The sequence below is a fragment of the Moschus berezovskii genome, chromosome 10 (genome assembly GCF_049115385.1).
Source record: "Moschus berezovskii isolate FMDL1 chromosome 10, NW_MosBer_1.0, whole genome shotgun sequence".
Taxonomy (NCBI): Eukaryota; Metazoa; Chordata; class Mammalia; order Artiodactyla; family Moschidae; genus Moschus; species Moschus berezovskii.
The window spans coordinates 103,858,421-103,880,146 of record NC_142469.1 but is presented as its reverse complement, the minus strand read 5'-3'; the positions used below and the strand labels follow the sequence as shown (position 1 = coordinate 103,880,146).

Below are 21,726 nucleotides of genomic sequence, written 5' to 3'. Positions count from 1 at the left end.
ACACACACAGCGGTCAGCCTGGGCTGGGTCACCTCACCTGCCTTCTCACTGCCTTGCAAGCCCTCTGGGGGCTGGAGATTTTGCATCAGCCTTGGACTCAGCCAGAATTAAGGAGGGCTGGATGGGGATTACCTAGGGAAGTTCGCAGATGGCAGAGCCTCGTAACTCTTCGCCTTGGTCTTCCCAGGGCTGCCAAGCAATTAGGGTTTAGTAGGTGGTTGTGGTGCCCACCCACTGGCTTCAGGACTCGATTAGATAAAGCTCAGACAAGCCCCAGGGAAAAGATTTGTCAGGGACCTTTGCGAATGAGATTGAGATATAATGGAAGCACAGGTTTATTGTTCGAAAATTGCAAAGATTCTCAGAACACAAGTTCTGCATATTCATGAGGCCAGCAGGGTGATGGAACCCTACCATCCACTGTGGGGAATTCCAGGTGGCAGCTCCCGACGGCGGTGGTCCTGCTCCCCCAAATCTGTGTGACCTTGGGGAAGCCATGTGCGTTCCATTCTGTCATCTGTGAAATGGGGAATAAATGTCCATCTCGTCTGTCACACCAAATGGCCATTCGGGGTGCTTGAGGTGATGCTGGTAGGAGCCCCATCGGGCTGTGGGTGCCAGTCAACCCTGACCATTCATTTCCAGCGTGTTCCTAGAGCCACATCAGTACTTGTTGCCATGGTTACTGCTAGCTTGATAAGGACTCTGACTGCCAGATTTAGCCAATAAAAATCCAGGACTCCTCGTTAAATTTGAATATCAGATAAACATCGAATGATTGTTATTATGAGTATCTCCCAGACACGGTACGGCGGATATGTTAGTACATCTTTCATCCGGTATTACAGGAGACATACGCATGCTGAACAATCATTTGGAGCGTATCTGAGTTCACTGGGCACTTTGCATTCTGTCTGGTAACCTTAACAGGGACAGAATATTAGCTTGTTGAAAGCACAAGAAGTTTTGTATGAAATAACTGATGCTAGGATCGGTCCAGAACTCTGGTGATCTCATTTATCACAAGTCAGAGAAGAGCAAACAATCTGTAGATTATTCTCAGCAGCTGAAAGTGACTCTGACAAGGTTTTCCTGATGGTCCAGTGGAGTCCGCCTGGCAGTGCAGGAGACACAGCTTCGATCCCTGGTCTGGGGAGATTCTACGTGCGAGCAACAACTGAGTCCAGTCGCCACAGCTACTGAGCCCAGGCACTCTAGAGCCCGTGCACCGCAACTAGAGAGTAGCCCCCATTGGTCACAACTAGAGAAAACCCAGTGAAGACCCAGCACGGCCAAAAATAAATGAAGCAGATGATTGATTTAAATAAGTTACTCTGACAGGGAAATCATTTCTGCATTAGAAAAGACAAAACCAAGAACCTGTGGCCTCCCAGGCTGAGAGAAGGAAACGACGTCTTGTGGAGAAAGCCTTTTTTTAATAAATAATTGCAGGGTAGTTTCTGCCTCACATTTCTGGCCCTAAAATTTAGTTTGGGAATTCTGTACATTTCAGCATCTCAATTTTTTTTAAATCTTTTTCAACATTCACAGTATATGTATTTCCCTCAGTAATGAATCTCATTTATGAATGTAAGCCTCATTATATTTTGATGAGGGAAAGTAAGAGAAAACATTAAATGGGTGACAGTTTAGAGGTGATACTTGCCTTCAGTAGATTTTACACATTAAGTGTTCCTAAAGAGATTAGTCGGAGAAGGCAATGGCACCCAACTCCAGTACTCTTGCCTGAAAATCCCATGGACGGAGGAGCATGGTGGGCTGCAGTCCATGGGGTCGCTAGGAGTTGGACACGACTGAGCGACTTCACTTTCATGCGTTGGAGAAGGAAATGGCAATCCACTCCAGTATTCTTGCCTGGAGAATCCCAGGGACGGGGGAGCCTGGTGGGCTGCCATCTATGGGGTCGCACAGAGTCGGACACGACTAAAGCGACTTAGCAGCAGCAGCAAAGAGATTAATAACTTCTTTCAGTTCAGTTCAGTCACTCAGTCGTGTCCGACTCTTTGCGACCCCATGAATCACAGCATGCCATGTTGCTTAAATTTTTAAAAATCCTTTTTTATGGCTGGGTAATATTCCATTCCCATCTCTTTCAGAAGAGGTACTAAAAAGCCTCTTTATGAAAGTGAAAGAGGAGAGTGAAAAAGTTGGCTTGAAGCTCAACATTCAGAAAACTAAGATCATGGCATCTGGTCCCATCACTTCATGACAAATAGATGGGGAAACAGTGGAAACAGTGTCAGACTTTATTTTCTTGGACTGAAAAATCACTGCAGATGGTGACTGCAGCCATGAAGTTAAAAGACACTTACTGCTTGGAAGGAAAGTTATGACTGACCTAAACAGCATATTAAAAAGCTGAGACGTTACTTTGCCAATAAAGGTCCATTTAGTCAAGGCTATGGTTTTTCCAGTGGTCATGTATGGATGTGAGAGTTGGACTGTGAAAAAAGTTGAGCACTGAAAAATTGATGCTTTAGAACTGTGGTGCTGGAGAAGACCCTTGAGAGTCCCTTGGATTGCAAGGATATCCAACCAGTCCATCCTAAGGGAGATCAGTCCTGGGTGTTCATTGGAAGGACTGATGCTGAGGCTGAAACTCCAATACTTTGGCCACCTCATGTGAAGAGTTGATTCATTGGAAAAGACCCTGATGCTGGGAGGGATTGGGGGCAGGAGGAGAAGGGGACGACAGAGGATGAGATGGCTGGATGGCATCACCAACTCGATGGACATGAGTTTCAGTGAACTCCGGGAGTTGGTGGTGGACAGAGAGGCCTGGTGTGTTGCGGTTCATGGGGTCTCTAAGAGTCATCCACGACTGAGCGAATGGATGGAACTGAACTGAAGGGATCAAACCCACATCCCTTGAATCGAAAGGTGGATTCTTAATCACGGGACCACCAGGGAAGTCCGAAGCTTTACTCTTATTCAGAGTTCATGACAGTTTTGTGAATGGTATTTTATTGTTCCTTTTTCACATCTAAAACTGAAGGTTGGAGGCTCAGTGATATGCCCGTGTCGCGGGTGGCGGGGTGGGCAGTAAATGATGGAACGGGAGTTCAGAGCAGGGCTGCCTGACTGCAGAGCAGCATTGACATAGTGTCCCGAAGGGGAATTCAGAAGAGAGGCAGATTGCTTCTCATAGAAGGTGGGGGTGGTCTAAAGTTCATGGATGAGATCTCATTTGAGCTGAATCTTGGAACTCGGATAAGGCTTGGGGATTCTATGGAAGGGAAAGGCTTTTCTGGCCGAGAGAACAACTTGGGCAAGAGGCCAAAGGTAGGTACGGTGAGTTCTAGATGGTTCTAGGAACAGTTTGTAGTTTGTAGTTCAATTTGACCTTAGCTCAAGGGATGCAGAAGAAAGGGTGGACCAAACAGTAGAGGCTGGTGAAGGAGTCTCACTTCCTCTGTGGATGGTAAGGACTCAGTGAGGGTGTTAAGCTGGCATTGGGCACAAGCTAGATGAGATCCATGGGGTTATCCAGACAAGAATACTGGAGTGGGTTGCCATACCCTGCTCCAGGTGATCTTCCTGACCCAGGGATCGAACCCTGGTCTCCTGCATTGCAGACAGATTCTTTACCATCTGAGCCACCAGGGAAGCCAGAAGCAAATCTTGCACAGAAACAGGCATGTCCCCAGGGCTGGGAGGACGCGATGGAGATGCAGTGTGTTCCAGGGCTGGGAGGTTGTGATGGTTATGTGGTGTGGTCCGGGGCTGGGAGGATGTGATGGAGATACAGTGTGGTCCAGGGCTGGGAGGATGTGATGGAGAGGCTGTGTGGTCTGGGGCTGAGAGGACGAGAAGGAGACTCCATGTGGTCCACGGTTGGGGCTTCCCTGGTGGCTCAGATGGTAAAACATCTGCCTGCAGTGCAAGAGATCTGGGTTCGATCCCTGGGTCAGGAAGATCCCCTGGAGAAGGAAATCGCAACCCACTCCAGTATTCTTGCCTGGAAAATTCCATGGATGGAGGAGCCTGGTAGGCTACAGTCCATGGCGTCGCAGAGTTGGACACGACTGAGCGACTTCAGTTTCTTTCCAGAGCTGGGAGGACGCGATGGAGATGAGGTGTGGTCCAGGGCTGGGAGGATGTGATGGAGATGAGGTGTGGTCCAGGGCTGGGAGGATGTGATGGAGATGAGGTGTGGTCCAGGAGAACTGGCTTCTGTTGTTACCATCTCTATCAGAGACGTCCTGAAGGGCTTCCCAATCTTCCCCTCATTCTAAGGAGCCTTTTTAGACATTGTTTTTCTAATCATCCTATGAAATGTCAGTAGCACAGACACACTGTGTATCTGTTCATGGGCTTCGTGCCTGAGCATCATTTAGTGACCTGGGCACTTAAGTGGGAAAAGCAGTGCCCGGGTGACTGGGGTGTGGATGGAAATGTTGCAGGTACGGCTGGGCCCCCAGTTTGGTGTCATGAAAATAAAGTACTGAAATCTGGTTATGGCGAAAATGTATATGCTGGGGGATTAACTAGAAATAGTTCAAAATAAGGGGCATCCCAAGTGTCTCTAGCGGTAAAGAACCTGCCTGCCAAAGCAGGAGATGTCAGAGATGTGGGTTCGATCCCTGGGTCGGGAAGATTCCCTGGAGGAGGGTTTAACAACTTGCTCTAGTATTCTTCCCTGGAGAATTCCATGGACAGAGGAGCCTGGTGGGTTACTGTCCATGGGCTTGCAAAGTCAGACACGACTGAAGCCACTTGGCAGACAGCACAGTTCAAACTAAAATATAAGTAAGTCTGCGACAGGGAGCGGTCTCACATCACACCCCAGAAACTTCTTCCATTTTGCATTCTGGAAACCCCTGTGGCTGAGAGGTTTCATTTTAACCTAAATTATTATCAGTCAAATTATAAAAAAAAAAATTATAAGTGCATAATTATATACACTTAGTTTCTAGATTACATATAAATTATGTATGTGATTGTGTAATTATTAAGATTGGATGAAGTTAATTATAAAAATACCATTTTCCTCAATCTTGATGACATCTCCCCACATCCCTGACATGGGGGGTTCCGGCTGCTGGTATGTTTGAACAGTGAACTCTAATCAACAGTCTGGCTTTGAGGTCTTTTCTGCAGAAACTCTGCCATCCTGTCTTATCAGTGTCCTCGACACTTCTTCCAGAAAGGGCTGCAGAGAGGAGTGAAATGTCATTCACGGCAGGTGCAAGTGGGCACACGGGGGAGAGGTTTGGTGGGGAAGGAGGGAGTCCCCCCAATCACCTGGGCTTGCAGAAGGGGCCGGCTGTGGGTTCGGAGGATTGCTGGGGTTCCTGGGTGCGTGTGGATCCCTAGGAGCCGGCTCTTACAGCTGCCCAGCATCTGGACTGGGATGCCCAACACCAGGGCTGAAGGCAGGGACGTCACCGGCTGTTCATTTTTCCTGCTGTTCCCTCTGTCCATTCATCATTTCTTTTGCCGTCATCGCTGTGTTATCCTTGGTGGTCACAGCTTTCAGGAGGAGAGAAGCCCTGTTTCCAGGGCGGGCGAGTGTGAAATGCTGTCATCACTTTAGCACGTATAACCTGCCCGGCAGCCTTGAGGTGGGCGTCTTCATCTCACAGAGGAGGGCTTCCCGAGGTCAGAGGTGTGATCTCTGTCCTCTGAACTCTGACCTCTTCCCTCCCTAAACGCGCTTTCTCTCCCCGCCACCTGATACTCATGGCTTGGCAGTGTCCTCACGGACTCTCTTAAGTCTCCCTGTCTGGGTTCAAGGCCCAGCACGCTGGCTTCCTGGCACTGGGAGCTGGCCCAGCTGCTCGGCCTCTGTTTCGGTGTCCTCGGCTGTGAAATGGGAACAGGGACGTGTGCGCTGCCTCCGTGGATGTGGGTTGCTACCGTTTTCCTCCTTCTTTGCAGACGTGAACCAGTGCTTCTCCCCCCACCTCACTCTCCTCCTGTTCATCGACGTCCCCTTTCCTATTTGTGATCGAGCTACGCAGCACAAACGTGTCCCTCGGCCGATGTGTCCTTGCAGCCAGAGTCTGCCCCGCTACAATCCGCCTCTGAAATCCGAGGCGGCAGGTTGAGATTTTGCAGCGATGGTCACTTCCTGTCCCTCCCTCCCCAACCTGGCCATTACCTCAAAGTGTTCAGAGCCGGCCCCTCCCGGCTCCACGCGGAGTTTGCCAAGCATGCGGCAATGACCAGCCAGGGCCGGGGGTAGCCCCGCATCGCAGGATCCAGAGGTGCCCTAGCTCCCGGAAGACGCCTGTGTGGGCCTTCTCCAGCATCTCCGGCCACCCTGCCCTCGGGATGTGGCCACCAGAAAATAATAATAATAAAGACTGTAAAATTGAGCCAAGTGAACATTTTTAAATGGGACAGGAAGCTTCAAAATTGTTACCTTATACTGAAGAAACCTCAGCTGCATGTCTTGTCTGTTAGCAGTGTCTGACCCTTCCCTCTAGGGGCCCTGCTGGCCCATGCCACACCTCTGGGGAGAATGGGATGACCGGGGTGTCCCCTCCCTCCTACGAGGCCCAGGAATTAATACGCAGGCTGAGATCGCACTGGGTGGAAGGACCATGATGATAGTAAGTGTTGGCTACTTTCAGGGCTGACTCGATGGACATGAGTTTGAGTGAACTCCGGCAGTTGGTGATGGACAGGGAGGCCTGGCGTGCTGTGATTCATGGGGTCGCAAAGAGTTGAACACGACTGAGTGACTGAACTGAACTGAACTGAACTGAACTTTCAGGGCCATGGGAGGGAGGGGAGGTGGGAGGATGGAGGAGCCAGTTTCGGTGATGAGGCCCTGGGCCAGAGGTCCACCCTCTTGATCACGGACCTCACATCTGTGTGAGGCGGATTTTCCCTTCCTGTCTCCCGTGCATCCACTCCAGCTTCTGCTTTAAACAAACACTGACATTTCCATTTATAGCTTTCTTTTTACGTCTGGCTCAGTGGTAAAGAAGCCACCTGCCAATCCAGGAGACACAAATTCGATCCCTGGGTTGGGAAGATCCCCCCCTGCTCCCCGCCCCAGAGGAAAAAGTGGCAACCCACTCCAGTGTTCATGCCTGGGAAATCCCATGGACAGAGGAGCCTGGTGGGCTACAGTCCATGGGGTCTCAAAGAGTCAGACTTAGCGACTGAGCACTCATATACTCTTCAATCCATAATTCTATTTATGGATAGAATACCAACATAGTTTGTTTGCTGGTATACCTATGTTGAAGAAATCCTTACACAAATTTTTAAAAAGCATGCATTTTCAAGGATGTTTACTACAATATTTGTAACAATAAGAAACGGTGGTGGTGGGGCGGTGGAATGCTAATTGATGGTGGAATGGCTGAATAAATCATAATATGTCTGAAGCAGGAACTGCCATACAGCTGCTTATCCCATGTGGAATTGCCATTCTGACTAGTTTTGACCTGAAAAGCGGCAATTGCCTGAACTGAACAAAGGATGAGAGTTATCCCTGTGCCTCTGTTTCTTCATCTTTAAAATGGGGACCATCATATTTCCTCCCATAGGGTTCTGTTTGGTGCATGTGCTCAGTCGTGTCCGACTCTTGGTGACCCCACAGACCGTAGCCCCCCACCAGGCTCTTCTGTCCATGGGATTATCCAGGCAAGAACACTGGAGTGGGTGGCCATGCCCTCCTCCGGGGGATCTTCCTGACACAGGGGTTGAACTGCATCTCTTATATTGGCAGGCAGGTTCTTTACCACTAAACGTGAGGATTTAATGTAATTGCACGTGGCCTTGGAACATGGGCCAGTCCACATCCAGAGCCCAGTCCATAATTGCTGATACCTCTGTGTGTCTGTATTAACATGGAAAGAACCCCAAATACACCGTTTGGAGAAAATAACTGTATGTGTGTGTTTACAAAGGTCAGTAAAGTTGGAACCCATTCAAGGGGGAAAAACTGTGTGTGTGTGTGCACACATGCGTGTGTAACCCCTAGGGACAGGCCTGGAAGGCCACCCCCCAAGCTGTTCCTTGCGTTTAACCCGAGGAAGGGAGTGGGATTGTGGTTGTTGGTGAGGAAGTGCCCAGCGTTCAACCAGAGAGGCGGAGCTGCTGGCAGATACCCGCCCCGGGAAGGGAGTGGTCCTTAGTCACAGTGAGGGCTGACCGGCCCTGGAGGGCTGTGGTCTGTGCCGCTCACGCTGGAACTGGAAGGCCTGGGGCCGGCCCTCGGGAAGGAGCAATGGATGTGGACGGAGGAGACTCAGAAGTCAGGCTCCCCCTCCAAGGCCAGACGGAGACCGCGGTGGGATCTTATTGCACCTGGCGTGGGGTGGGGGCGGATGGCGTGGGCGGTGACGGGGGCAGAAGCCGGTCCCCCCCAACCCCCACCCCCACCCCCGCCCCCACAGGAGCAGACCAAGCGGGCCGGGAGTCAGGAGCCGAGGGGATGGAGAGGAAGGAGCCATTGCAGTCGGCTGCAGCTTCTCGCCCCGGAGGGAGGGGAATCAGCACATCAGCCACCACGCGCGTGGCCTGCGGAGCCCGCGCAGCCTCCCGAGACTGTCCCGAGTGGGCCTTTGAAGTGAGAGTGAAAGTCGCTCAGTGTGCTGACTCTCTGCGACCCCAGGGACTACACAGTCCGTGGAATCCTCCAGGCCTGAATACTGGAGTGAGTAGCCTTTCCCTTCTCCCAGGGATCTGTGGGTGGAGTCAGAAGGAGAGAGGCGCAGGAAGAAGCGGAAATGCTCATGGCAGCCAAGAGGCCTGGCCTTCGATCTTGGCTCAGCCATAAACCAGTCATGCAACTTGGGGTGAATTGCCATAGACATTTCCATCAAATTCACACCGTTTCTTGCTTCACAGTGGAGATATAAGTGGTCACGGTTTACCTAGGGTTTAAAATTCAGTGCCTTTCCTACTGTCCTCCCACAGATATGTTGTTGTTTAGTTGCTAAGCTGTGTCTGAGTCTTTCATGACCCTGTGGATGGTAGCCCGCCAGGCTCCTCCGTCCATGGGATTTCCCAGGCAAAAATACTGCAGGTCAGAAAGGGAGGCAGGGAAAAGGAAGATAGAGTCCTGTGTGTTGAACATCCAGGTATCTGCCATTAGTGTGTGCGTTGGCTTTTCATTTAAGCCGCACCATTTTCAAACCTTGGATTAGAAATGCCCTGGATATATAATAATATTTCCATAAATAGAAGAGGTACCATTGATGGGCCAGGAATTTGGATGTGTGCTTGCTCAGTCACCAAGTCATGTCTGACTCTTTGAAACTCCATGGACTGTAGCCCGCCAGGCTCCTCTGTCCTTGGGATTCTCCAGGCAAGAATACTGGAGTGGGTAGCCATTCCCTTCTCCAAGGGATCTTCCCGACCCAGGGATCAAACCCAAGTCTCCCGCCTTGCAGGCAGATTCTTTACCTGCCGAGCTAGGACTGGAAAGACACCAGAAAGAGGATTTGGATAGACATGCCTTAGGGCCCTCAAGGGGAATGACACAGTTTCCTCTAAATTCTTCTGGATTAATTGGATTATTTTTCATTCTGACTATAAATACATTTCTTGTTAATTAAATTAAAAAATGAAATCCCTTAGGAGGAAAAAGGAAGGCTCTTTATCTGGTGAGATTTAAGTGTTGAGTTAACTCCAGCCTGTGGAGGCGAGTGGGGAACCCAGCCTCCCCCTGGTCCCCACCTGGCTGGCTGTCATCGCTTCTCCCTGGGCCTCTGCAGTCCCCCCGCCATGGGCCCCCCTGCTTCTCCTCTGCTCCTACTCGAGCCGAGTGCTCTTTTCAGAATGCAGATTCGGTGCTGCCGCGGCCTCTGCAAAGACATGCTCTGGTGATACCTCGCAGCCTCTATGGTGCAGCCATAAATCACGACCGCCGCCCACCCTGGCGCTGAAGCCGCTGAGACTCTGTCCCCCTCTCCACTCCTCCCGCTTCCCCTTGGCGGTCACGGAGCCATGCCTGCTGACCGGGGGGCCGTGTGTGTAACAGTCACGGGAGCTGGCTGCTCACCATCCCCTGTGTGTGCAGAATCACGCTGGGCGCCTTAACCATATAATCTGCTGTCACAGCCATCACACCTCCAGCAGCTTTTCCCGTCTGGATTCACAAAGATGCTGAGGCTTCCGGGACGTTGCGAAACAAACCGGGGAGTCTTACAGCTGTCGAGTGGCGCCCCCGGCATGGGAACCTGGCCCCCAGATCCACGCACAGCATCCGTCCCAGGCAGCGCCTCTGCCCTCCTGGTCTCGCCGCCTCTTGGTGTGAGGCTGGCTGCTCTCCGAGCCACAGGCTTTGAGAGTGGGACCCCGGGAGCCACCGAGGTGTGCGGCCACACCTCCAGTCCCCCGGCATCCTGCCCACACACGTCTGGCCACCAGATGGTGTTTGCTGGAAGCAGGCATGTGCCCGCATCGTGCTGGGTCCTGGGGAAAAAGGCTGAGGTTAGGGTCTGTGCCTCGCGGGGCCTGTGGCCTGTAAGAGGGGACAGGGCATCATCGTTCCATGTCGCAGGCTGCGATGAGTGCCCTGAAAGTGACTGGGGCAAGTGGAAGCAGGCCCAGCCTGCCCTGGACAGGGAGCAGCAGGGCCCAGAGAGGCGTTCAGGAGGTGATGGAGGGAAGCATACCGGGAGCCATCCTGCTTGACCTGGCTGCCTCCTGGATGCGGCTCTGCCTTGGGCTTGTCCAGGCCCTGTGACCGGTACGGGAGGGGTTGGACCTGCCCCCTACCCTCCCCCAATGGCTCCCCTGGGCTTGCTGCCCTCGGAGGACAGCTGCCTGGGGGCTCGGCGTTTTCTCAGCTCTAGGAATAGGCAGACTCTACAGTGTCAATGGCAACCCACTCCAGTACTCTTGCCTAGAAAATTCCATGGATGGAGGAGCCTAGTGGGCTACAGTCCATGGAGTCGCAAAGAGTCGGACACGACTAAATGACTTCACTTTCACTTTTCTTTCACATTGTCAAGTATGGGGTGTGTTCTGGTTTGTTCCTGATGACACGGGTGGGCAGTGAAGCCTGGGTCTGTTGGGGGCTCGGCACGTGCTCTGCACAGAGCACCTGTTGTATGTGACACCTGTCGCTTCTCACTAAAGCCCCTGAGGCCACCCCTTCCAAGATTAGGAGGCTGGGGTGCCTCGGGGTCCACCTGTCCAAAGCCCCAGAGGGCTCGGGCTTAGAAACTAGACTGTAGTGCCTTCCAGAGAGTTCTGGCTCCAGCACCTCATTGCCTCAGGAGAGAGACTTCCAAGGTCAGCCAGTCCAGCCTTTCATACATGAGGCTTGGCTGGGCTTTGTGTGTGTGTGTGTGTGTGGATGTGTGTGTGTGGATGCATGTGTGGATGTGTGTGTGTGTGTGTGTGTGTGTGTGTGTGGATGCGTGTGTGGATGCGTGTGTGGATGCACGCAGGGTGTGTGTGTGGGCATGCATGTGTGCCTGTGTTGGGGCAGGTGATGAGTGAGTCAGAGGGGCATGTCCTTCACAGGGCTTCTGCAATGGCTCAGTGGGTACAAAAATCCAGCTGCAGTGCAGCAGACACAAGAGATTCAGGTTCAATCCCTGGATTGGGAAGATCCCCTGGAGGAGGAAATAGCAACACACTCTGGTATTCTTGATGAAAAATCCCATGGAGAGAGGAGTCTGTTCATGGGGTTCTCAAGGCAAGAATACTGATGGTTTGCCATTCCCTTCTCCAAGGAGATCCAACTAGTACATCCTAAAAGAAATCAGTCCTGAATATTCATTGGAAGGACTGATGCTAAAGCTGAAGCTCCAATCCTTTGGCCACCTGATGCAAAGAACTAACTCATTGGAAAAGACCCTGATGCTGGGAAAGATTGAAGGCAAGAGGAGAAGGGAACAACAGAGGATGAGATGGCTGGATGGCATCACCGACTCTGTGGACATGAGTCTGAGTGAACTCCGGGAGTTGGTGATGGACAGGGAGGCCTGGCGTGCTGTGATTCATGGGGTTGTGGAGAGTCGGACACGACTGAGCGACTGAACTGAACTGAGAGGTGTCTAGAGGGCTACAGTCCATGGGATCACAAAGAACGTGACATGACTTAGCGACTAAGCATGCACACAGGACCCTTTATTATAACAGTGTTCGTATCACTATGAGAATTTTGGCAGTCCGCTGAGCGACTAAGCCCTCCCTTCCCAGAGGGCTCCCTCACCCACCCACCTACCCACCTGCTTAACTGTAACTTTCCAGTTCAAACCTGCTCTATAGCTGTAGTTTTAATTGCCAAGGTTCCGCTGTTTTTCTGGACAATTTCTACCATAAAGGCTTGTCCTCAGGGCACCAGGTTGGGAGCTGGTCACCTGATTTAGAGGTATCACTGAAGAAAAAAATGGCAAGTTGGTCATTATTGCCCAAAAAAGGACTTTTCCATTTTCACACGCTCCTATAAAAATGTTTTCATGGTTTCCTTGAGGCTCACGAGCTGCTGCTGCTGCTGCTGCTGCTAAGTCGCTTCAGTCGTGTCTGACTCTGGGCGACCCCATAGACGGAAGCCCACCAGGCTCCCCCGCCCCTGGGATTCTCCAGGCAAGAACACTGGAGTGGGCTGCCATTGCCTCTTCCAGAGGCCCATGAGGGACTGACCCTAATTCATCCTAGCCCTCCAGGTGCCGGTATTTCCCCGCAGGGCTTCATCGTTCCTGGTGGACTCCAGCATCGTTCGTGGGAGAGAAAAATTGGGTGTTTAGTGTTCTTTGATGGAGTTTATAAGTGTCCCAATTAGTCATTTCTCAGGACGTTAAGAATTCTGCATCTTGGCTCCTGCTGCCTTTCAGAGCTCTGTAAACACCAGGGCATAGATTCAGGCTTTCAGATTTACTTTTCCCCAAGGTACTTAATCAAGGAATGCAAGTCATTTGCCTTCTCAAAGCTTCATCTCCTCCCCTGCAGACTTGTGGAGTTTTCTCTTCTGTTTTTTTTTGTTTTTTTTTTTCCTTCTCTTTCTAAACCGTTTCAAGGATTGGGATCTTGGCTGAAACGATCCTGCACTTGACCCCTCGAAGTTGCTTTCCCTCCAGCTAGGAAGGCAGAGCCTTGCTGTGCCAACCTGTCCCAGGGGCCAGAGCCCTGGTCACAGAGGTGCATGAAATAAAGGCCTGTCTGCCTCTCTGTTCCAGAGCTGGTGATGCTGCTGGAGTGGTGGTCGGGTACGGAGTGTGTCATCTACACGGACCCCCAGGCCTACCCCAAGTACGGGAAGGAAAACGCCATTGTCGTTCTGAACCACAAGTTTGAAATCGACTTCCTCTGCGGCTGGAGCCTGGCTGAGCGCTTTGGGGTCTTAGGGGTAAGTCAAGCCGACACACCTCTTTCGTCCAACACCATAACCAGCCCTTCTGCTCTCGGTCGGTCAGCGCTTGCAGCAGCATTAATAGGCTTGTTGAAATGTTCTTAACTGACTGCTTTTCCTTCTTGCTCACAATCAAGATGAACGTCTGCTCTGAGCAAGGATCCTATTTATTCATCAGTGACGGTGTGCTGGGCATTTTACCAACAATTAATGTATTTAATCCTTGTGGAAACATTTAGGAGTCAGGAACCCGCCCTTATGTAAAATCTATGTTTCAATACCCTGCTCCAGATCACACAACTGTTAAGTCGATTTGAATTTGAAACTGTCCACCTTGGTATTCTTTTTTGTCCCCCCTTTTATTTATTTCAATTTATTTATTTTTAATGGGAGGATAATTACAATATTATGTTGGTTTCTGCCGCACATCAGCATGACTCAGCCACGGGTATACACACATGTCCTCCCTCTTGAACGTCGCTCCCCAGCCTAGTATACGGAGTGAAGTCAGTCAGAAAGAGGAAAACGAATATGGCATATTAACGCATATATGGACTCTAGAAAGATTGTACGGATGGACCTATCTGCAGGGCAGGAATAGAGGCGCAGAGAACGGACGTGTGGACACAGCTGGGAAGGAGGGGAGACGAGTCGAGAGCGCAGCACTGGCGCAGAGACACCATACCCGAAATGGCCAGGGGAGTCTGCGCGAGGCCGCAGGGAGCTCAGACCCGGTGCTCTGTGACAGCTTCGGTTTTCATCTCTGTGCTCTGCTGGCTCGCTGAGTCACAGGCAGCATTCGCCTCCGAAACGTCCACCTTCGTGGGCCTGAGAAAGCTGAGTGCCAGCGCCAGGGCGTGTGACCTCCAGAATTCTGAATGAGTACGAGATCCTCTTTTTCTCCAACTCGTGTGACCTCCTGCCTGCCTTTGGGACTGGGCCTCTTCGTTGACTCCTATCATGGTGAACACAGTGAGGAGTGATGGTTGAGCTCCAAGCAGGTACCAGGCCCTTGGGCTCATGTATCCCTACAGGAAGGGCGGCAGGTTCTGCCCGGGGCTGGGAGAGGCTCACAGCAGAACTTGGGGGTCCCGTGTGGCACCCGGAGCAGCCCCCGCAGACTCAGGGGGGCTGAGCACAGCACACTTGTTTGTGGTGGCCTGGGTAGACAGAACCGCAGTGCAGAGAAGGTAGGATCTGAGGACGGTGCAGAGTGGAGGGACCAGGAATCGGATCCCCCAGGGACCGTCTTGGTGTGTCCACTCCCCACAGCCTGTGGGTCCCAGAGTCACTTTGGAACCTTGGGTCTTGTTGGCTTCTGCCTGTTGGGAAGACCCTTGGCTAAGAGGGACTCAGTAGCCTTGGGACATATTTATTTCCTTTAAAAAAAAATTGGGCAAAAGGAGAGAGGAGGAAATATACTTGGAAACAGGTTCCAATAATGTCCTTGGGACAAACAATGGTTGTCATGCCATTAAACTGTCAAAAGGCAACTAAAGTCATTAGCAGTTTTCCAAGAGTTGGAAACAGTGTTAAGTCTCTGCTGCTACCTGAAGTCTTCTAGAAAACTGGATCGCCTGGGGGTAGGTGCTGAAGGGATTTCTAGGAATGGACAGGCCTGCTTGCCAGCAGTTTTCTCCTCTGTTTTCCTGACTGTTCTGACATGATGTCTGTGCGGGCGTGTGTGTGTGTGCGTGCGTGTGCATTTTGTTTTCAGGAACAAAACCAGAGATTCAAGTATCCACCTTTTTTGCTCTGGAGGCCTCGGGCAGAGCTCTTAGCTGCAGTTCTGTGGCTTTATTCTCTCTGAGAGGAGAGAAAAGCCATCCTAGTCCAAGCCCTGTCGTGGACGCAGACCCTCCTCCCTTACAGGAGTGGGTCCGGGGTGTCTTTGCATCCTGACTGAAACTAGTGCTGCAAGCCTTCAAGCTAGGCTTCCCAGGACACTGGCTCTTCAAGCAAAGTTTGGGGGCAGCTGCTGATTTTCTGGGCTTCACAGGCAGCTTGGGGGTATTCATGCTTAGGATGTGGGATGTGTAATTTGAGGCAACAGCAAGCTGCTGTTGGACTTGGAGGCGCTTTCCAGTACCTGTGGTCCCCCTGGTGGCTTTATGACCTTGGGCTTCTCCTATGCGTCTTTTGCTGGATTTGTGCTGTTTCCAATCCACATGGTATCATTACTAATTGTCATTTACTTTTTATACACAGACAGCCAGGGCCTCAGTTTGGGTAAAGAATTTGCCCCAGGATGGGAATTAGTAACTCTTGATTTCTGAGTTTGCTTCTCTTTCCTCTTGGACGGTATTGACAGGAAAAGCTGGTGGGTGCTGAGGGGTGGCTGATGGTGGTGGTGGGGTCCCCTCTGTGTCAGAAAACGACCAGGGCAACCTGGGGAGGGAACGTTTCTAGTCTTGTCTCCTCCCCCACCTCCAACTCCTGGTCAGTTCAGGGCTCCTTCTGAGGAGAGAAAACCCTCAGTACCTTCATGGGGTCGGGGATGGAGCAGGACTAAGGAAGCCGGAACACAGAGATGCTCAGGGAAACAAAATCAGCAGCCACAGGGAGGGGCGCCACACAGAGAAGAGGGTGGGCCCCACGGGGTGCTTGGAGGGGAAGTTACCCATGGAGAGTGGACCCAGGACTAAAGGGGCACCCAGGATTGAGAAGAGGAGGCTTTTGTGGAGCGGTGACTATCAGCACCCTTGAGCATTTTTCTAGCAGAGACTCTGAAATCCTGATCAGCACCCTAGGGTGCAGATGCTACAGAAAGTTACCCGAGCAGAGTGACTGTCCAGCCCACGACATGGGGACCGCTCATCTCCAGCCCTGACTTCCTGAACCAATACCGCCACTATTGGATTTCATTTCTCTCTTAGAAACCAAACAACTAATGTTGTGTGCAAGGGCATGAGACTGGCCCCTTGGTCTGGAGACTCTTCCGAAGTTTTAGGAGTCCCACCCAGAGTTGGGTAGGCAGGTCTCAGGACCTTAGCTGGGACGATGCAGCTTCCGTCCTCATTGGGGTCCAGGTAACCCTGCTCCAGGGGGCCGGCAGGTTGTCTAGATTTTTGCTGAGATGTTCTCTGGGGCCCTGGAGTTGGCACCAGAAATGGAGGGTAGGGGGGAGGCAGCAAGTAACCACATCTCCCTGCCGCCCAGCACTGGGGAAACAGCGTGTACAAATGCTGATGAAGCCACATGCTGGCAGAGGTGCTGGGAGGGGATGAGACAGGGTGCCTGTGACCTTGTGGGGCTGGGCCAGCTCAGGTGGGAGTCGGCAGACTGTTCTCCCCCGGGAGCGAGGGTGGGGATGGGGGACGTTCTCTCTCCCAAGCAGGGAACGAGGTGCCATCCATCCATTTGTGTCTCCCGGAGCAGCTGAGGTCTGCCTGGAGGGCACGAGGCTGGGGGAGGAGCTGCCTGGCTCCTTTCCAAAGAGGCCCGTTCACTCCTCCTACCCTTGAAAGGAGCCAGGCAGCATCTCGTTATGTGGATCATGCAGCAGTACTTCTGTCTTATTGACCTTCAGAAACACTCACCTGATTCATCCCTTATTTTTTTAAGTAACACATGACGTTGATCCTTCTGGAGTCCAAGAAGTTTGCATTTTAGAAGAGAAGGGACATAATAAGGAAGGTTCCTGATGGGGCATTTTTCATCTTCACACATAACAGCCCAAGAGGAAGTGAGTTGAAAATGAAGCAAGTGAAATTCGAAGAAATTCTTGCACGCAGCCTCAGTCGCTTCAGCCGTGTCTGACTCTTTGTGACCCTTTGGACTGTGGCCCGCCAGGCTCCTCTGTCCATGGGATTCTCCAGGCAAGAGTACTGCAGTGGGTTGCCATTTCCTTCTCCAGGGGATCTTCCCCACCCAGGGATCAAACTCACATCTCTTGCATCTTCTGCATTGGCAGGGGGTTTCTTCACCAATAGTGCCACCAGAGGAGCCCTGAAATTCTTGAGAGGAGGCTTAGTAAATGTGAAGTTGGATTTGGGGAGAAAGCAATGGGATTCTTTTAAAAAAAGAGAAAACAGGGGAGGCCTTCCAGCCTTTTATGACCTTTTCCCCCATTTGGTCATTTGGGGTCCTGTCCCTGCGACTCTGGTTCCCTTAGGGCTGGTGGAGGGCTAGCACGGGCCCTGGTCGTGATCATTAAGGGACTCACTGGCTTGTTCCTCCCTGGGTGAGCGTGGTGTGTGGACAGGCCAGGGTGTACGACGCAAGAGTCATGACTTCTGAAGTTTTGGGTCTGTTTACTTATCTTTCTGCTGCGGTAAAATACGCACAGGCTCCCTCACAGTGGCCCTGAAGGTTACCTAAGATGGTGTTTGTTGGGGCTTTGAGCAGCTCCGGGGCCTGGGAAGCTCTCTGTAAAGGCAGCTGTTCATGTTCATTTTTATCTGCTGGGGTCATGTGGCTTGGTGGTTACCCCAGAGGCCAACTGGGATGCTGTGTTTGGGTCTTTAAAGAAGCCCTGCGTGTTAGTCATCTACAGCAGGTGACAAGCCCCGAATGTAGTGGTTCAAAACAAACCCAAAGCGTCACGTTTGAGTGGCCCGAGATCCTGGCTCAGCTCTGTAGGGGTCATGGCAGGGTCTCTCCGGGACTGGGTGGTGGTGGTCGCATCTGAAGGCTTTGCTGTGCAGGGGCCCACCTCCAGGTTTGCCCCATTTGTGGCCAGGGTGACCCTCCTGCCTGGGTCTCTGCTCAGGCACCCCTGATCCCCAGGGGAGCAATGCGAGCAGGAGTGGGAGAAAACGCCCGAGGGAGGGAGGAGCCACAGCCTTCCTGTAACGCAAACTTCTGCCAGATGCCACTTGTCAGGGGAGTCCACGAGCCCCACCCCCTCCAGGAAGCAGGCGGGGCTGCGAGGAGGTGCCTGGAAATACCCAGAGACGAGGGTCAGAGGGGCCATCGTGGAGGCCGCCTGCCACCCTTTCAGCCTCCAGCCGCACGTTTCCATCTGTCGCTATTGTTCAGTCGCTAAGTCTTGTCCGCCTCTTTTGTGACCCCACGGACTGCAGCCCACCAGCCTCCTCTAACGTGATCTATTACAGCTCCACCTGAAAAGAGATTGAATTCCTGTTGTGTGTCTACATGCAGGAGGAGCAGAAGGAGGAGAATAGAACTCTGATTCAAAGCAGCGGGCCCTCTCGAAGCTCCCCAGAGCCTTCCAGACACGAGGATGCAGATGACAATGAGGGCAACTGATATGTCTTCCAAATGTTTAACCAACACGCAGATCGTGTAGGTTTTCTGCGGAAGTCACTGTGCTGGGAAATGTGGCAGGTCAAGGACGGGTGGAAATCTCTCCGTGACTTCAGATCATACAGAGAGGCAATGAGGAGTCATAAGACCGCAGACGCAGGCACTGAACCATAATGAGGGGATCGTGTCCACGTGGGGCGCCTTGTGAGTGTGTGTTTGCCATTTGACCACTCAGCCATCTAGGGCTTCAGGGGGTCATTCTGAGTGTCACCCCCTTGTTTGCTAGGAAACAGAGGTCCCGGGGAGGAGCTGGGTCACGGTGGGAAAGGTGGGATATGAGGGGCGAGTTTGGGGGGCAGCTCTGTTTACCAGCCCGTGGGGAAGGACTTCAGTGTGTTAACAACTGGAAAATGACATTTCGGCAGTACCAGCACACGGACGGCTGTGCCCAGGGATGGAGAAACATCCCAGAAGGTGATGACACCGGGCCCAGGCCTTGAAGGAGGCAGGTGGTTTTAGGAGGCGCTGAGAGATTTAGGTAAAGGGAGAAACAGGAAGCAGGGGAAAGAGGTCGCTGGAGGGAGGCCCCGGGGAGGCTGTGGCCAGAGCCGTGGTCCCAGGCTCTGCTGACCAACTCTTCCCGCTGTGGCCAAGGGATCAGATCAGCATTCCCGCTGCCGGGCTCACTGGCTGCCAGCTCAAGGTCACTGCGGGGTGATTTTGAACCCAATCAGTTCAGTTCATTCGCTCAGTCATGTCCGACTCTTTGCGACCCATGGACTGCAGCACGCCAGGCTTCCCTGTCCATCACCGACTCCCAGAGTTTACTAAAATTCATGTTCATTGAGTCGGTGATGCCATCCAACCATCTCATCCTCTGTCGTCCCCTTCTCCTCCTGCCCTCAATCTTTCCCAGCATCAGGGTCTTTTCAAATGAGTCAGCTCTTTGCATCAGGTGGCCAAAGTATTGGAGTTTCAGCTTCAGCATTCATCCTTCCAATGAATATTCAAGACTGATCTCCTTTAGGATGGACTGGTTGGATATCCTTGCAGTCCAAGGGACTCTCAAGAGTCTTCTCCAGCACCACAGTTCAAAAGCATCAATTCTTCAGCGCTCAGCTTTCTTTATGGTCGACCTCTCATAACCTATTAACTGAAGTCAGAAAAGAGATACCATAAAATCTGAAAAAATCAAGAACTGAACCCATACTATCACTATTCTGGTTTAGTTCGCCAGGATGCTTCTGATCACTGACAGAAAACGTGGTTCTTCCTGTACCAGATCACGCGCGTATGAAAACCCACATTTCTTGGGGTTTGATTCCAAAAGGGCCACTTTTCTAACCATGGATTTTTGAAAGGAGAAGGTTGATGCTGATTTGTTCAGAAAGGCTACACGAATGTTACTTCCTATAAACCTTCCGTCCATGATCACATTCCCCCAAACTGTAGGTTTCCTGTGTTTTATTTTTCAAACGTGTAAAACTAAGCAAGAAAGGAGACGCCTTAAGAGATGAGTGTGGGCCCAGGTGTCCAGAACAGACACTTCCGTTTCCGTCTGCTTGCTCCAGTTCTCTGAGAAGGGTGGCAGGGCAGAGACAGAGGTGTGTGCAAAACCTGCCCACGTCACTGGCACCCTGGCTCCTACATTACCAGCTCCAGGACCTTGGGGAGGTTATCTGACTTTTCTGAACCTCGGTGAACCCTTCCCATTTCATGCTATTTAAGAGTTTCATGAATATATGTAAAATATATATTGTTTAAATGGCTTCCCAGGTGGCTCAGTGGTTAAGAATTTGCCTGCCAGTGCAGGAGACGCAGAGAAGCGGGTTCGACCCCTGGGCTGGGAAGATCCTCTGGAGGAGGAAATGGCAACCCGCTCCAGTGTTCTTGCCTGGAGAATCCCATGGACAGAGGAGCCTGGTGGCTACAGTCCGTGGGGATGGAAAGACTCAGACACGACTGAGCATGCACCACTACACCCCTATATGTCAAACCCCTCAGCAAGCATGTAGCACAAAGTAGGCACACCGTTATTATGTGTGTCTTTGACCCTAATCCGCTTCCCTTCACTGAAAGTTTTCTTATGAAAGTAGGGTAAGGTGTGGAGGACTCAGGAGAGACGAGTGTCCTCTGAGTGGGATTTAACCAGCTCTCCTGGCCCTGGGTCCTGTGCAGCTGCAGTCTTCCATCACTTTTATGAACTACAAGGTACCTTTGCATTTGCCTTCATCCCGGCTTCTTCATAGGAACTGGTCCAGCTCTGCTTGGCTCCAGAGGGCTTAGAAGTTTCTCGATGTGGAGAAGTGTTGTTTCCCTCTCCAGGGGCTCCCCCCACAGCCGTGGCTCTGTCAGCCCTGTTAGGGTGGATTCGGGCACCCACAGGTGGGTCTATGAGAGACTCCTCCCTTCCTGCTCCCACCCGGTTAATCGGTTAATCCGAAGCTTTGTCCATGTTGCTTCCAGGGACCAGCAGCTCTGGGAGGAGGCAGGGGGCCACCTTCTGCCTCTGCACGTTCTCCAGCTGGGCAAGGCTGGCTGGGGTCCAGATGACACAGAGAAGGACCCCGAGAGAGTTGGGGCGAGGCGAAAGTCCTTCCAGTCCCGGGTGCTGGGGGAATCGTTGCCACGGAAAGGAGTCCCTGGGCAGTACTGATGCATCTTGAGCTCATAAAAAAATGGTGTTAGTCACTCAGCCCTGTCCGACTCTGTGCAACCCCACTGACTGTAGCCTGCCAGGCTCCTCTGTCCTTGGGATTCTCCAGGCAAGAATACTGGAGTGGGTAGCCATTCCCTTCTCCAGGGGATCGTCCCAACCCAGGAATCGAACCCAGGTCTCCTGCATTGCAGGTGGATTCTTTACCACCTGAGCCACCTGGGGCCCCTTTTCTTTTTTTTTTCTTGAGCTCATAAACAAATGTATTCCTGGAAGTGGTAGCATGCCCTTTATTTTTGACGTATAGTCCCGAGTTAGACACTCCAAATCTTCTTTTTTATTAAACAAAATCCTCTGGCTTTTCTTTAATGAGTCAAAGTCAGATATATATTTTCTCGTACCTTCTCTCCGAAAGGCATAGAAACCTTTGCTTGGCCTAGGGGTGTCATGTCACTGGTAGCATATCAAGTTTCCTGCACCACTGTAAGCATATTTAAATAATATATGTTTCAAGTCATTTGGTCATAAACGAGTTGGCTCCTGTGACTCTCCTGGCCCAGGGCCTATCGCT

At 51.8% G+C, this 21,726-nt stretch overlaps 1 protein-coding gene across 3 annotated transcripts in view; it reads left to right on the top strand.

Moving 5' to 3' along the window:
- The window catches only part of AGPAT4 (1-acylglycerol-3-phosphate O-acyltransferase 4), a 134,385-nt gene that overhangs the window by 94,732 nt on the left and 17,927 nt on the right, over positions 1 to 21,726 (top strand). For 2 of the 3 annotated variants that reach the window (XM_088840886.1, XM_088840887.1), the window contains exon 3: positions 13,119 to 13,288. In XM_088840886.1, the coding sequence (XP_088697012.1) occupies positions 13,119 to 13,288 (170 nt within the window). Of the gene's footprint in view, positions 1 to 8,394; positions 8,639 to 13,118; positions 13,289 to 21,726 lie in introns of those variants that run through there. The other variant, XM_088840888.1, reaches the window with a different exon arrangement.